The sequence below is a fragment of the Dromaius novaehollandiae genome, chromosome 1 (assembly GCF_036370855.1).
Source record: "Dromaius novaehollandiae isolate bDroNov1 chromosome 1, bDroNov1.hap1, whole genome shotgun sequence".
Classification (NCBI taxonomy): domain Eukaryota; kingdom Metazoa; phylum Chordata; class Aves; order Casuariiformes; family Dromaiidae; genus Dromaius; species Dromaius novaehollandiae.
The window spans coordinates 68,518,935-68,535,667 of record NC_088098.1 but is presented as its reverse complement, the minus strand read 5'-3'; the positions used below and the strand labels follow the sequence as shown (position 1 = coordinate 68,535,667).

General features: G+C 41.3%; 1 protein-coding gene across 13 annotated transcripts in view; it reads right to left on the bottom strand.

The window, feature by feature from the left end:
• The window catches only part of PLEKHA5 (pleckstrin homology domain containing A5), a 173,469-nt gene extending 164,332 nt beyond the window's left edge, over nucleotides 1–9,137 (bottom strand). For all 13 annotated transcript variants that reach the window (XM_064515670.1, XM_064515736.1, XM_064515685.1 and 10 more), the window contains exons 1-3: nucleotides 8,926–9,137; nucleotides 8,737–8,813; nucleotides 5,710–5,767 (exon numbers count right to left, since the gene is read on the bottom strand). In XM_064515670.1, coding sequence (XP_064371740.1) covers nucleotides 5,710–5,767; nucleotides 8,737–8,813; nucleotides 8,926–9,023 — 233 coding nt within the window. In that variant the 5' untranslated portion in view covers nucleotides 9,024–9,137. The remainder of the gene's footprint in view (nucleotides 1–5,709; nucleotides 5,768–8,736; nucleotides 8,814–8,925) is intronic.
• Between the last annotated feature and the right edge of the window lie 7,596 nt (nucleotides 9,138–16,733).

The following is a 16,733-nucleotide window of genomic DNA, read 5'->3' as shown; positions in this document are numbered from 1 at the left end:
TCCCGCGAGCTGCTTCTTGGATGCAAGCCATACCTCTCCTCCTCTGACCCTCAGCAATTTCTGCCTGTATCTATAACCTGGGAACATCCATTCCCAGTTTCTGCATCACATCCGTTCACCTGTTTTTCCTTCCCCTCCCACTGCTGTGCTCCTCTTGCACAGCCAGTCCCTTCCACAACTCCCCCAGAGCACCACCCTCAGTCAAATACCTTTTTGGTTTCTTTCTGCCGCCTTGCATTTTTCTTTTTCCCATGGAGCAAGAACGTGTGCTTCTCCCAGGGAAGCACAATTCCATCCTTCCTACAGGGAAAACTGCAGCAGCGGGTCTAACACAGCACAAGAAAATGTTGCAGAGAGCAGCAGCAGCACTGTGAAGTACCAGAGCACTCCCCAAGCACACAAGCACTCCCAAGCAAGGGCCCCGGCAAGGCACTCACCACACTAAGCGTATTTTGTTCTTGAAATATTCAGCAAAATAAAAAGTAATTGTTAAAATGGATAATAAGTTTGGTGGCATTCCTAAAAAGTTCTTTTCAGAACAGCTTTGCCCACTTCAAAGGTAAAAGGCAGCAGGTTAGTCTGTTGTAACGTTACATGACACTTTGTCTATTTACCCACGTGCCACTATTTGACCTAGAGACATCTTACCAGGAAAGAAAGAACCCAATGAAGGCCAAGAATGAACTTCAGTCTTTCCTTAATTTTAGTAAAATAAGTTTGTGTCAGAGGAAACCAAAAACAACTCAGTTTGTAGGAGCTGTGCTGCTTTCTTCTGTTGGAGAGAGACAATCAGAGCTATTCTTATTTTTTCAGATCCAATTTTTCCCCCTCTAGAAAGGACTTGTCTGCAGGCATGTCTAGCTTTTCTTTGATTTTTCTGGAGAACTTCAGGTTTCTTTTATCACAACGTCTCAGTTGAATGGGAGAGGATCTTTAAAATGCACAAAGGTTCAAACAAATGCTGAATTCCTAATCAGCATAGATTTATTTTAATAAACAACAGAAACTCAAGGCTGAATGAGACCTTATTATCTCATTTAACTGCCTAACAAATTTCTCTTATCTTCCAAATTTCCAAGCTACATGCCTACAATAAGCAAACCTGTGTTGATAAAAAGCCTTTATAAAAGCATGCAAAACCTCTACTTGATGTATCAGTGAGCTCGCCTCAGCTTTGACTTGAGTCTGCCAATGTCTTGCTTCAGCAAGCAAAGGGCAAACATGGTTTGGATGAATGCTGGAGAATTTAAGCTGCATTTTAAGGTTTTGTGTTGCAACTTTGACCTGCTTAATTCTTTTAAGTTCTTAAGGGCATTTACCTTGCAAACTTAATCAGCTTTTGTACTGTCCAAAAAACACCAGTGCTACAGCAGAGTTAAGAAATTTTACATTTCTAACACCCAAACAGCTCATCTAAGGATACTTCTATAGATGCCAAAATATACTGGTGCAAAATTTCTGCACTAGCATCCTTGGATTGACTTTTAAACAACTTTGGTAAACTATATAAGCTAAACAATATAAATAAGGTTTAAAAATCAATACAAAAATCCTAAAAATCCTAATAGGTTCAGTGCTCCAGGCATGGGGAGGGCAAGGCAAGCAAATACCAGAGAGTCTGGTGGTTGTAACCAACAGCAAGTTTTTATTTTTTAAACATAAATAAATAAAAATGTATACATACATGTATACATACACATACAGACATTTATGTAAATTTTATAGCACTCAAAAACAGCACATTGGTGCCTAATGATTAGACATCACAAGTTACTAGAAACATAGTCTGAAATTCTCGTTAAACTTGATAGGCAAGAGATGTGAAACCAGTAACCATGTACACACCTCCTCTATTAATAAAGTATCATATGGTGATTGCCACAAGTCCATTTTCTTACACACTTACAACTAAGTAATTTAAGCTTCCCTCCCATATCATTATCCAAACCAAATCCGTTTTGAGGATAAAGCCCTTAACTTTCCAACCTGATGATGAGTAGCCAATACACTACGCATAAACAAATAGCCCAATGAAAGAAATGTTCTACGCAGTTCAAAGGAAAAATCTCTAGTTTTTCAGCATGTAATGGCATTATTTTCAAACTGACTCTTCCCATACCTTATTTTACTTGATATAACACAAGATTTAATATTTAAGTGATAAAGATGATCAATGGAATAATTATCAGAACTCATATTTGAGTGTGTCAATTCTACAATCATACAGCTCTACATATTAAAGTCCTATATTCGAGATAAAAGTTTAGTTATTAAATGAACAGAAATTACACTCAAACCAAGTATTAGTTCAGAAAAGTTTAATGACAGAGTTCCCGCTAAGGAATGAGGAAGAGCTATCTGTGCCCACTTCTAACATAAAGAATACATAAACAGATTTTCTTCTTCCCAAGGGGACAAAACAGTTTAAATATGTGACCAGTTCTCATGAAAACATCTGCAAAATATTAAGGCATTCTACTATTTTTTATTCCAAATAACTGGTAACCTAAGTAACCTAAATTAATCTATACTTAACATTCGATGAGTGAGAAAATATTGGTTAAAGAAAAGAAAAAAGAAACACAGCAAAAACAACCAAAATACACACACACGGTCCTTTATGTTTCCAGAGGAGGAGTAAAAACATCTGTCATTACCAAGTACTACAATTCTTCTACCAATCCGAAAAAAAGAAAAAAAAATGTGAGAAAGGTCAAAGGCCTAGGTATCATCAATTTACTAACATAACTAGCACCAATCTACTAATATAGCCTTATGCAAAAATAAGACTTTGTTATGCAATGGAAGCATAAGTCTTCACCTGTTGCTGCTTCAGAATATATTTCCTTTTTAAAGGCAGAACAAACTCACTGTCATGAAAAAAAATGTGTAAAACAAATAGTCACCATTTGGTATTTACTTATTCTGAAAATGAAAATATAGATCCTGACAAAAATAAGGAGTCCTTTAAAATTAATCACATTTCAATGCAGTCCGTATCCTGAGTCATTTGTTTGAAACGCCAATCTGAGGCATGTTAAGATTCAGACCACGATTATCTTCTTGACATTATCCCAATTTGATTATACAGTGTTTACTACATCAAAGCCAGAAAAAACACAGTAATAGATTCAGTGACACACCCACTTGGAACAGTGAAGACCTATTATTAAAGAACCATAAAAATCATTTTCGAAAGGTTTTATTTTCAAACACAGTTTAGCATAAGATCTTACCATAAAGCAGGGATGTTAAATATTTTTATGCAACCCACATATTTGAAGTCGTGCCTCAGAAGTCAGGTGAAATTATTTATGTGATCAGGAAACTTGACTATTCTCCTTGCATAACTCTCTTATTGGACACACTACAGAAATTCTACAGCCAAGTCTGGCATAGCTGAACACATCAATAGAGTTGCATTAACATTAATTCCCTCGGCTTTTATTTGTAGCATACACCAGAACATAAAACAACGTATTTCATTGAGACCAGACCACGAACAAGTTTTCAACACTTTTAGTTTTAACATAGTTTTACTGCTCTGTGGTCAACATAATAAAACAAACATTAGTATTTAGTTCATTTTAAAGAATCAGAACACTCAAATGAGCAGGTTGCAGGTAAAAATGTGCATGTGGGGTGCCTGTATAGACAGAGTCACAACAACTTGTGCTCTTTCCCACCCATGTGGGAGCACTGTGGTAGTTTAGACTCAGACAACTACAATTATTATAGCCAACATATCATCTAGAGTTACACTGCATAACATTAGAAGATAGTGATTATAATGTTGTCACCCTGTCTACAGTCACTCTCACATCTTCCCTAGCACTGCTGGGGCTGAATGGTAGGCAACTTTAAAAGGAGAAGCTATCACTGCGAAGAAGTTTAAACTCTGCCTGAGAGGCTACATTGGTGGAACAACAAACATATTTAACTAAGGATGCCAAACTGGTCATACCATGTGAACCTTTCAGTAGACTTGACATTACTGTCCCTACTACCCTCCTACGCCTATCAAATCACAGGAGTGTTGTTTGTGCAACATGTTTCCAGAGATGCAGCATGATTTTTCAATATAAACAGAGCTATTTAGTGTTGACTATCAGCAAAACTATCAGCTAAATGTATATCCTGACAGTTATGACAACGCCTTGAACACAAAATTTTACAAGAGTACACAAACAAGCCACCGCTCAGCAATGTGCACATAAGCTTTCAGCACATCAGTTACTCTACAATAGCTGTCCACATGCATGTTTTTATTCTTCAGTGAAAACTGGAGTTGCTACTTTCCCGTTACTATAGCCAACACATTGTTCATACCTTTATTCTATGATAACTGGATCAACCCAAAAATATGTGAGTGATTTTTTTTAATGTATTATATGCATAAAAAAACATTTTTAAGTTTCCCTCTTCTGTATTTAACATTCTGAACAGAAAGCTGGAGATGAAGTCCTTAGTATGTTCCTGTCCTCAGCCTGGTGCAATTTTCATTGTTTGTTATACAATGCTACCGCAACACAAATTAAAAGAAGGCAATATACAACAGTGAGACAAACCATAGTCTATTAACAAGAAGGCCCAGCACCAGTTCTGATTTTATTTTTACAGCATTATCCTTCAGTATATTTTTGAAGCTTGTTTACAATTATGAACAAACACTACCATATATGTATGGGAAGACCTGCCATGCCATGTAAAATAAACCATGCAAACATATAATGCCCAACTCACATCTACAATGCAACTTAAACAAATTAGCCACCTTTTGCCCAACACTGTTAGTAAGACACGAAAAAAACCCACCTGCAGTCTACAAGCTCTATTACTGTTAGCAATTCTCACTCACAGAAGTTATCCATCCCACTGATGACACTACTAACTTAAAGATGGCAAACCAAGCACACAGTGTAGTACGGAAAAATTTCTGAATGAAACAAAAAAAGTCTGTAATTTGTTAAAGGTCCTTAAATAAGCAAAAGCAGCATATTAACTAAACAAATATATCCAAGCACCACTTAATTTTTTTCCAGATAAGGGTGGTCTGATCATTCCAAGATGAACAACTCCTTAGGAGTCTGTATAGATCTGACTAACACAATCGCTATGCATCTAATTCCAAAAACCAATACAGTGAACCTACCAAACCAGACACACTCCTGAACACACACTAAAAATCTAGAATTAAAAAAAATACTGAAAAAGATGTTAGAAGCTGATACAGGACGTCTGCAAAATAACAGTCACATTAAACCTCCTGTTTGGCTTTAATGAAATAAAACATAATTACTAGAGAATAAGGCTGAATTAGGACTCTTTTCCTAATAACAAAATAAGATCTTGCCTTTCTGAAAGCATTTAGAGCGTGACACTGTATACACAAGTGTCATATAAACACACAGACAAACTCAAGATATTTCTTAACTGGCACAGGCATTTGTTGATAGATGGTTACACTCACTACAGAAATTTCCTTTGACTCGACTCTGAATCCTTAAGCAGCTTTTAATTAAAAGTATTTACACCAAAACTCCAGAAATTGTTTTAGCAATGCAGAATTTATTAAACAAATCTTGCACACGCCTTTTAGATTTACAGTATAACATTTACATTTAGTTTGGATTATATTCAAGACTACAGCAACATTTAGACAAACCAATTTAAAATTACAGTATTGTGACACATAAACACTCAACTTACTTTACATAATATCTTGCACCTTCAAAAGTATAAGCTTCCTCCCAACCTGTGGGCAAGTCTGGAAAACAAGCAACAAAACATTCTAATTAACTTTTGAAATGATGCTACCCATACTGGTCTACTCCCTAATACTAAGGCAGTTAAAATATTGTGCATCTTTTTCCACATATAGAAAGCATCTGGTCCTATTAATAAACATTTTAAAGTTGGCTCGCAAGACTTTCTCAACTTAAATTTAAGTCAGGTTTTCATCATATCGTTTCTCTCAGACTACAGAGTTTCTCTTTCTCAAATAATAACAACAATAAGGTTTTAAGTGTGTCCTTATTTAATAATGCTCCTTCCCTGACCAGTAATTAGAAATCATGGTCATCATCAGTTCTTTCTGCTTTAAACTTCAGAAGCATCAAATTACTTGATAGATATAGAGATCTAAACAAAACCAATTTACTGAGTATGCATTACATGCAAGTCACAAGCATCTTAACAGGCATGATACCAGCTACACCACAAAGCTATTTTGTATTAGCATAATTCCACCAATGTGACTAACAAGTGTTCACAATTCTATTCAATTTTATATGAAAATAATTTTCAATGCAAACCTAGTGGAGGAAGTGGGTACACTTTTTTCCTTCTCTGCTGAGTACCAGTCTTCAGGAGCCCACATATAAAAAAAATCTCTATGCATATAAAAAAAATCTCCATGAAAGAAGCCAGTGGTCTGCTTTTTTCAATTAACAGATTCCTGAAGTAATGGAAGCTCTGAAGGTGTTGGGCACCTCTTCACAACTCTGCCTTTAAGAGTGTGCCCCAGCTCATAAAAACAATAATTCATATCTAGGGCTCTCTCACCTAAATATAAAAGCAACAATATATTTCCCAGTTAAAAGGAAAAAACTATTCAGTCTGGACTACGTGATTTTTCTTGCTTACTGATCTGCTCTTGCTGTCTTTTTTACTTCACTGCTGTCTTCTCTAAAAGGAGGGGGGAAAAAAAAAAATCAAGGTGTTTTTTGATAATGGCACAGGACAAAGTACAGAGAACAGGAAGTCTCCCTAGCAGAAGTATTTATGACTGCTATAAGAACTTTGCAGAAAGAATACCTTTCTAGGACTGAATATCTCAAAGAACAAAAAGCACTTCAGTTCTAAAAGGAGGACAAAGCTTTCCACATAGTCCAGCGAATATTCACAGTATTATTTAATAAAGAGGCTTACAATAGCATACATTTCCAAAAGAAGCATTCATTCAAAACTTTTAAAATAAACATATTTTGAGTAGGTTCCAAAATGATGGTCAGGGCAAAAGAAGATATAAAGCCCAGAATTAATCTGTTTGATTATATCTGTATAGAGAGAGATGAATTAACATACACATGAAAGAGAAAAAAAAATACGGAAACAGGTTTGTTCTGTAGATGCTTCAGTATCTGATCTACAAATCATTATCAGTATATATAAGGTCATACCTCAGTGTTCAGAACCAAGTTTAATTTACCTGATAATAACCCTCCTATGTTGTATACAATCCTCCAGATACAACCAAATGTATTTCCTTTCAAAGGCACTTAGTGCCCGGAATGAATAACACATTTAGAAAATTACTGGGAAATAACCACCAGTCAGCAGAGCCACTGGTAGCAATTTGAAAGAAAAATGAATACACAGCTAATGCTAATGTCCAGTAAGCAAAGCACCTGACATCCATCTGCCCCCCACACCTATCACTGATGCTGAAGGACAGTTTGTCAATTAATCTGAGTACTAAAACTGGAGAAAAGAAGAGCTTGATATCAGTATGAGTAATCAGTAGTTCTATTTCCTGGCTTTCAGTGACTTACAAGTTATAGCCCTTCACTGCAGATAAAACTGCAAAGTTGTAATAGCCAGAGAGCTACGCTCTCCAAACTATTCCCACCTCACAAAAGAAAGATGCCCGCAATTTTCCAAAAGACTGTTTCTAATTTCTTTATGAATAAGTATTGACCAAACATACATAAAAAGCAAATAATCCGATAGTCACTTGCAGATTTTCCTGTGATTATCCAAGTGATTACATACATAGAAACAACTGCACTTATAATTATGCTCCACCACCTCCCAGTGGCATACACAGCCCGTGTGCAGCTCCATCAGTTGGAGTTTAGCTCTGGGTCTCCAGAGTGTCTGCTGTAAATCCTCCTCCTCCAGCACCTCCTGCTGCTACTTCTCCAGACTGGAACAAACAGCAGTAGCAAAGAAGACTGATTTCACCCTCCTCCAAGTTATTCCTAACGTTTCAGTCGCTTTTCCTCCTACCTATTCCACCTCTCTCAGTCACTTAGAAACCACCCACACACTCAGCCTAGATGGAAGTGGGGGGAGGAAGAGGGTTTCTAGGTGACTACACTTAGCGGGATTAGCTGGTACATTTCTAGTATACCTATCACGGTTATATCTACATATTGCTGGAAACAGAATTAAGATGCGTGGTTTAGAGCCGAACTGAGAAAGGATGCTGTGTAGGTGAGCAACCTGAGTAACCCGCAGAAAGCACGAGAGGAGTGAGGAGCTCTCTAATGGCAGCGACACAATATTATAGGGGTGATATAAGGCAACCAGAAAAGAGCAAAAGAAAAAGAAAGAGATCACACAGCACAGGGGGGCAGGAAATCATTGTAAGAGCGAGCCGGGGAGAGCACTGACGACCAGCCAGACACGCAAGGCTGCACTGTCCCCTCATTCTTGCCCAACCCAGGGACAAACCGCCGCCAGGAGCCAGGGGGCAGCGGGGAAGGCGGGATGCAGAGTTGCCCGGGGTGACCGCCGCGGCACGAAGGCGGGCGCGGGGGGCCGGCGGCAGCCGGCGCTGCGGGCGCCAGGGGGCTCCCGGCGGGCGGGCGCGGCGCCGCGGGGCGGGCAGGGACCCGCGGGGGGAGGCGAGGGGGCCACCGGGCCCGGCGAGCCCCCGGGCAGCGCGGCGGGGATGGGGAGGCGGCCGGGCCGGGCCGGGAGCTTCCGCCCGGCCCCAGGAGCGGCTCTTACCTGCGCTGCGGCGGTGCCCGGTGATCACGGCCTCTCCGGTGAGCGGGTGCAGCCAGGTCGTGCTCTTCGCCTCCTCGCTGCGGGGACGCACACACGGACCGAGTCAGGCAGGCAGGCACCGCACCGCCACCGCCGCCCCCCGCACGCCCCGCCCGGCCCCGCTCCCCTCCTCGCTGGCCCCGCACTCACTTGATGAAGAAGACGCGGCCGCCCTGGCTGATCCCGTAACTCCAGCTGCCGGGCAGCGCCCGCAGCCGCTCCGCGCTCAGCTCCGCCGGCGCCGCCATGGCCGAGCCGCCGCCACCCGCGCAGCCGGGCAGAGCGGAGGGGAGCGGGCGGGGGGTGGGGGGCGCGGGCACGAGCGAGCGAGCGCGTCCACGCCGCCGCCGCCAACACCTTGGGGCGGGGGGAGGGAGGGAGCCGCGCGCGGGGGGAGGGGCGAGGCGGTGCTCGCCGCCCCGCCCCGGCCCCGCCCCTCCCCTCCCGCCGCGGGGGCGCGCGCGGCCGCTGGCTCGCTGCCCGCGGGGGCGCGCAGCCTGCCCCAGCGCCGCCGCTCGGCGCGGCGCCGGCCGTTGGGGCGGGGCGGGCCGCGGCTGGGGAGGTCCCGGCGCTCCGGGAGAGGAGCGAGAGGGCCGCTCGGGGCAGCATCCTTCCAGCACCCGGGCCCTCGGGGGAGGGAAGCCGAGTCCCTCGGCGGCGGGCCGGACTGTCCCGCGCGGCGGAGGCAGCCGCGCGGAAGGCGCGAGCTGCAGCCGGGGCCCGAGCGGCAACGGTCGTGCCAGGGGGCCTCGCCTGGGCGGGCGCGCAGGGTAACGGTCGCGGCCCGCGGGGGGGGTCGCTGCTTGCTCATTGGGGAAGCTCGGGCGGTTCCCGCCCCGGGAGACCTTGCAGCGGAGACTGACACAGTCATGTCTGTTCAGCACATGCAGAGCCGAGCAAAAAAAAAAAAAAAAGAAAGAAAAAAAACACCACTTCAAAAACACTTCATCTCGCCAAGAAATGAGTCCCGCGCTCCTTGAATCTGAGATCAGTTTCTTGACCAACGGCGGGCCCTGCCTCCCCCCAGCCAACCCCGCGGAAGTGCTTACATGCATCGCAAATCTCAGCATTTTAAAGTACAAATGTGAGACGCCGTAGCTGTTAATCTCCCATTGGGTCCTTAAAGACACACATTCCTACAGGAAATTAAAACTTTTGTCGAATTTCCTCCAGGGGCGTGTACACTCTTCTTACACTCTCAGCTTCAGGATTTTTTTATTTCTCATAGGAACGTGTAGTCTTCAGAAGCAACAGGAAAGAGATGCCATGTTTTTTCTTGATATAAACAACACCATTTCTTGAGCTGAGTGCCTCTTCTGTAAAAGATGTCAGATATGACAGGCTTTTACTTTTATTCACATGAATAATCTGATCATATGTGCATTTATACATAGGTATGCACACCTTTGATTGAAGTTACAAATGAAAAATGTAAATTACTAAAACTCTGCTGTGGCCATCACCTTTCTAAGGGAAGCTTCCCTTACAAAAACGCATTCTAAATGAAGGGTAAAACTGGGAAGTCTCTTAGCAGTCCTATATCCACATAAAAATTAGAAATTCACGGCTGACAGTATTCTGCACAGCAACTGTCCTCCTCTTGCTCCCTATTATTCACATCTTCCAAAAAATGAAGTACAACAAAACAAGTTGCTATGTGACTTGGTCCTCACCACACCTTGTGGGTAAAGCCTTAGACCACAGTTGTCCTACACAAGATACTTCAGACCTGGAAAGTAATGAACATGTGAGCAAATCTTAGTTATCTTTTTGTAACTGGAGGTAAGATAAGAGTTTCTCCCTGTCCAACAATACTCTGCGTTTTCACTTACCACTGACAGCATCTGAGATTTATAGACTACCAGGGAAAGATACACTGGAGAAAGCACAGGTTATTCTGTAAACAGCTCCCTTTCCTCCTAAGAGCAAGAGACTTTAGATGATGAGTAAAAGAGAATAATGATTTCCACTGAAGGGCTGTGGAAGGCTGCCTGGCAACAGCATGGGGGAAACCACATGCATTTTGGGCTCCTGAGGTAGTTGTACCCTGCTCGTTTCTTCCTCACGCGACATAACCAGAGCAAATGCTTGTGATCTTGAGAACAGTGCATACCTTCCATCATGCAGAGTCAGTTTTCCTCTTTAGCAGAGAAGGACATACAGCACAGCTAGACTTGTATTAGCTCAGATCCATAAAATCAGTTAGGCATTTGAAGTTGGATTTGGGCGCACAAATCCTGCTTAATCCCAGCATGTGCTTTGCCAAGCTCCTTCCTTAGGCAACTGAATTTTGCCAGTATATTTCCTTGCAGCCTCGTTTCTGTTTTGCATATGTTTGGAATTGTTGCCATCTCGGTAAAACCAAGAGCGCAGTACCTAAAATGCATCAAAGCCTAGCTGAGGTCTCGGGCAAGATGTTCCTCTGCAGACATCTCCCACAGAGGCCTGATGAATTAGGTGCGTTCGGGCCACGCCTGACGAGGAATTACAAGGACTTAATTTCTGTCATCACCAAGAACCAAGCAAACCTCTTCAGCCTGAAGGAGGAAGGGCTTTTCTTCTTCCCAGGAAAATGCTTTAGCTCCTAGCTATAAGCTATTCTAAAGCTGAGACACTACAGCACTAAAGGTGCGCCCCCTCTGCCCATTGAAATCTTACTTTGCAAATACAATTAATGGGCTATAGGGAGGCAACATGACTTGTTGGTCTCATGAATAGGAAGCTCATCCAGGGAGCGATGGAAAATCTTAGTCCTACTCCATTGTTCAAGGACTCTTATGTTAAACAGTCATTGAATAAAATCTGATATTAGTAGTTTTGGAACATACAGAGGACACATTACAACTGTATTTGCCAGAATTAATCCTGCAAGATGCCGTGCACCATGAACTCACATTGATTTCTGGGAGCCCTGAGTTTTATCGTTTTGTGGAATGGAGTTCATGAATTGCAAATAGTATGAGTGGAAACATATTTGCCTCATTTGCACAGGCTGGTGCTACTGGGGTTAACAGTTTTTCTTTCTGAAGACTGCTGTTGGCTCCATAGTTAAAACTTTTGCTTCAAACTTGGTGTAAAAGTTTGATAAAAATAATTCACACATCAGGTTTTCCCATAGTTCACTAAGCGCAATTTTTCTACAGTCAGATAAATGCTTGAGTGCTTTTTAAAGAGCGGGTTGGAGAAAATTATTTTTAAGAAGCCACACTTATGTCTCCACCTAAGAAGAATGAAACTCTCTTTTACAAGCACCCATAACAACTCTTTATATTATTTAATATATTACAATTTCACCTTTCACATCATTCCTTTTATTATAAAAATGAACACGAGTACAAATTTGAAACTGGTCGATCTGATTTAATAGTTGAACAAGACTCAGTGAAATCCGTTCAGATGCTCCCATCTGGCCAACACTTCCTTTTTCCAGAAGAGATGAGGACCAGGGCATTCAAGCAGTAGTCATCACTGAAACAACTGCACTCTGCCTTCTGCATATATCGCAGATATATCTGCTCATGTATCTGTTGCTGCTATTGTCACTGATGGGAAGTGGATGCAGCATGTGAAGCAAGTTGTTGTTGCTTTGTGTGTGTGGCAGGGATAAGAGGAGAGCCCTCCCACCCGTGTCTTTGTCAGTCATCCCTGAGAGCCTGAGATAAAGTTAAAACCCACTTCCTCTGGGTTCTTTCCCAAGGTCCTCCATTCCCACCTACCTTTTTTCCTTCCTCTTTCACCTCTCCAGGACAGTAGATTTCCTAGCAACTCCCTTGGGGTCAGGGAAGACATAAAAGCACAAAGTTATTGATGTTAACTTGCAAAAAAAATCATCTCAGCTGGATAATGTGTACAGAATCAAAATATTTAAAATTCCAGAGGCAAATGAACCCTGCCCACAAAATAATAAATCTCTTTAACTGGGATTAATTAAAAGCCACCATTGGGAGAGCAGTCACCGAACAGACTCTGAGAGAAATCCACCCACACCTCTCCCAACAGGTATGAGGTGACAATGAACATATGATGAGACAAACATAAAAAAGGCTAAGCATAGCATTTGACAAAGCCCATAGCATCAGAAACTGAGAGTGGACCGCAGTCCTGACACTCCACCTGAAACCTGTTCACAGCTTTGTGTTTGCCAGGGTTGATGCTCTGTCTTCTGTCAGTATGAATCAAATTGGAGGAGGTTATTTCATGGAGCCTGTGACTTTAAGTTTTTATACTATTTAGTGAGCAAGACAATATAAAGTTTAACATCGCAAGAAAAGACTGTCACTGAGGGTGCAGCTTTATGTTGCACATTCTAGTGAGGCAGCTGCTTTTGAAGAGCAGGTTCCCTTTTGCCCCATCCCTAAAGGCGAGCTTCTTTTGCCACGCTGGCGATATTAAAGCCCAGGGTGAATTGGATCAGCTTGCTAATCTGATAGAAAATAAATCACAAAACTTCTCAATTCATTTCCATCAGATCAGTAAGCTGATCCAACTCATTCTGAGGTTACCTGATAACTAGGTCCAGTACATGGAGGAGGAAGAGCAGAACCACTCCTTTTGGCCTACATTCCTCAATGACAGAGAAAAAACGAATATGCCGGTTGACCGTCTCTCGAGCCAGGGTATCTTTATGTAGATGGAAGAATCAATTAGCCTAGGTTACAGGAAATAAGAAAAAGAAAAAGCTGCCTAACATGGTCTCTGCAGACTGTTCCCCTTGGTAGAATGCTCTGCCTCTCCTTTACTATAAATAAAGAGCCTGATAAGAGTTCAGGGGTCCTATCTGGTAGCTCTGAAGGTTGCAAGTTTTGCTAGGGGTCACTGGTACAAGCGGCACAGTAGTTCCGTTCTCCGTGTAAAGCCTCAATCTGACTGAACAAGCCTGGGGTCTTTAGCCTCACTGTCATCAGCAAGCAACATTCTAGCAGAGTATTTTCACATCCTGTGAGATCCAGAACTAAAGCCTGTATTTACTCAGGCAATCGAAATAAAGCGTTTATTTTCCAGTTTAATAAGCTTTGCAATCTGTGCTTGACAGAAAAAGCAGTTTTGCTCATTTTAAAACTTTTTTTAGCTGCAGTTATTTCCAGGTAAAGCTGTGTTGTGCAAAAATTTTGTTTCCTTTGGGGCAGTGAGTCCGTATGTGAGGTAGATTTCTTTTAAAAATTCTGTCAAACTAGTACAAACAATCCCCAAAGCCAGAGAATGAATTTTTTTCCCCTAGGAAGCAACATCAGGAAAGCAAAAGGGCGTATTACTCTCAGAACGAGCACCATCTTCTCAGAATAATATTGACCATTTGATGCAATTTTGAACAATGAATAGTTCTTTTGTAGCTTCAAAGACTTGACTACCTTACTGTCCATGTTACGTATACCATGATGAGCTTCTGGTTCAGTCTTCCAGCCCAAAATGAAGGGATGCCATATTCAGGGGCTTCAGATTTCCTTTGCTGATCATATCATATTCAAACATCTCAAAAAAGCCTGAGGCCTCAAGATCAAGGGCTGCTTTGCAGGAATCTTTCTTTCTAATTCTTTTTCCCAAAACTTCACAGACCTCTTTTTCAGGAAGGACCCCAGCCTACCATGACAAGCTGAACAGTTGTCTATAGCCTTTGCATATAGCTGAATGACTTCCTTTGTCATGTGTTTGCTACCCAGCTCCTTGAAAAAGGTAAATTTATGTAAAGAAGGAAAGAATTTGTGAGAAAAGTAGACTTTAGCATCTGCTTTTCTTCACACAGTCCTTTTCACTGCTCCTCAATAACCTATTCTGTTTCACATTCTAGGAGATGCAGAAACTCTCGGTTTTGTGGAGGAAGCAGATGATCTGTGTTTCTCCTAAGAATTGTCATTGTTCAGTAATCACTTAAACAAATAAAGAGAGACTTCATGTGGAATATCTCAGAGGGCTTTGCCTATGCTTTGCCTGTGGTTTGCTGTTACATAAGATATACATAGTCATGCGGCTGCGAATGCTGTCACTTATGCAATTTTTCACGTGCATTCCCTATTTGTTTTCTTTTAATGGGGTGAGAAGTATCTTTGCGTTTAATACTAGCAACTATATAATGAGAGAATCTTATTTTAAGCTACCCCATTAAACAACATTTCAGTAGTTGACAGCCTTTTTCCAAAGTGATGCCAAATAATAGAATAAGTTCGACCCTTGAGATTTTTGTAGACCCCTTTGTTTCAATCTCAATGCCATTTTCCACAAAACCGTTATACAGTGGATATCCTGCACTTGATGTGCGTTAAGTGATACTATTTTTGCAAGACATTTGACATTGTAATCGAATCATGGTCCATTTTCTGTAATTACCACAGTTGGTATAAAACATATGCCAGTCTTTATGTACTAGACATAAGATTACCAGTGTAACCGTCTTTCTTTAATAATGCTATAGGAGGATAATGAGAATAGTAATCTGTTTTCAGTCTGTAATTTTTCCACCATCTACAGACAAATCTAGGCCAAGTCTTAACTTACTGATCTAAAGTTTTATTGAGTATATTTAGATACAAGATAGTACGTGTTCCAGCATATGTTATGTTGTTAACAGCATTCACCTTCTAGCATCCTGACACTTCCTTTTTGACCTGGTCTGTTTGCTAGAAATTCTGTGCTTCCTTTGCTATATTTTCATGTAGTTAGGCTAAATGCTTCGGCTACACACATCCTTTTTACTTTATCCCCATGGATTCCTCTTCTTCCATAGTATCTTTCATGTTTCGTACCTTTACATGTGGTTTACATTATATCCACAGTATGAATACTTCACTTACTACATGGCATGTTTTACCTGTATGTGCTAGATATGAATTTAACTGCAAAAACTTTGTTGAAACCTAACTTGTAAAATTGTGTTTGATTCATATTCGAGATGCTTCAGTCACTGGGGATGGGGTCCTCCTGACTAAATGAAGGTTTCTCCCAAGGCCGCTTTTATAACGACAGTGGGCTAATCAATGGAGTCACCTCATTCTGGTGTAGACGCCTATATGTGGTCAGCTGAATCACACCTTGAACTGTGCATATTACATTGACTAGTAGTCCATTAACAACAATGGGTGCCTATGCCTGTCAGATGTACAGACCTACATTATAAACTCTTGTAGTTAGAGGAGAAACATCCCATCCAAAACCTAACTTTTATTTGAATAGTTCCCACAGAGAACCTCCTTGTAGAATATTCACACTTAATTTCTTTTAAAGATAGGTGTAGTGACTGATGGGAAGCATTTGCAAAATGTTTTTGCTGTTTATGAATACATCTGTACAAAGGGGAAATAAAGCTTAAGTCTGTATTTTCTTACAATCAGTCTCTTTAATTATTTCTTGCAAATTCTCTCTGATTACATTTTTCAGACTTTTCCGTTCAGTCTTCAGATCTGCTCTGTCTCTTCATGTTTCTATGATTTGTGATGTGGTTCTGCAGCATCAGCTGGCTTCCCTTTCAAAACTTTCAATCAGATCTAGCTCTGGTCTGTAGCCAAGTTAATTCTCGTAGCCTTTTCTAAGTACAAATTACATTCTTCTCGTAGCCTTTTTCTGAGTTTTGGGTCTTTTGACTCCTATTGTAGTCTGATCTCAGATCTGATCTTGAAAATTACACATCTCTAAAGTTTTTCCTTTTTGGTTTCAGTTATATATCTGGTTTATCTCAAATATTTCAGTCTTTTCAAGTGTGCAATATTTTCTTGAATCTGTATAGCACAGACTAACAATAAGCTTGGTCTTTCTCATTTACAGGCTATTAAACAAATGAGTGCTTGTGGTCATGTGATATTCATAAAGACAGTTACCTTAATTCATCTTCCTCTTCATCAGTCCTATCTCCTATTCTAAAGAGAAGTTTGGGGTTTTTTTGCTTGAATATCCTCCAACTATTTTCTTCATTCCTGGAGAATTTCATCTGTTATGAGTGTTTTAGTTTCTGCTCCATAATATTTGCCAAT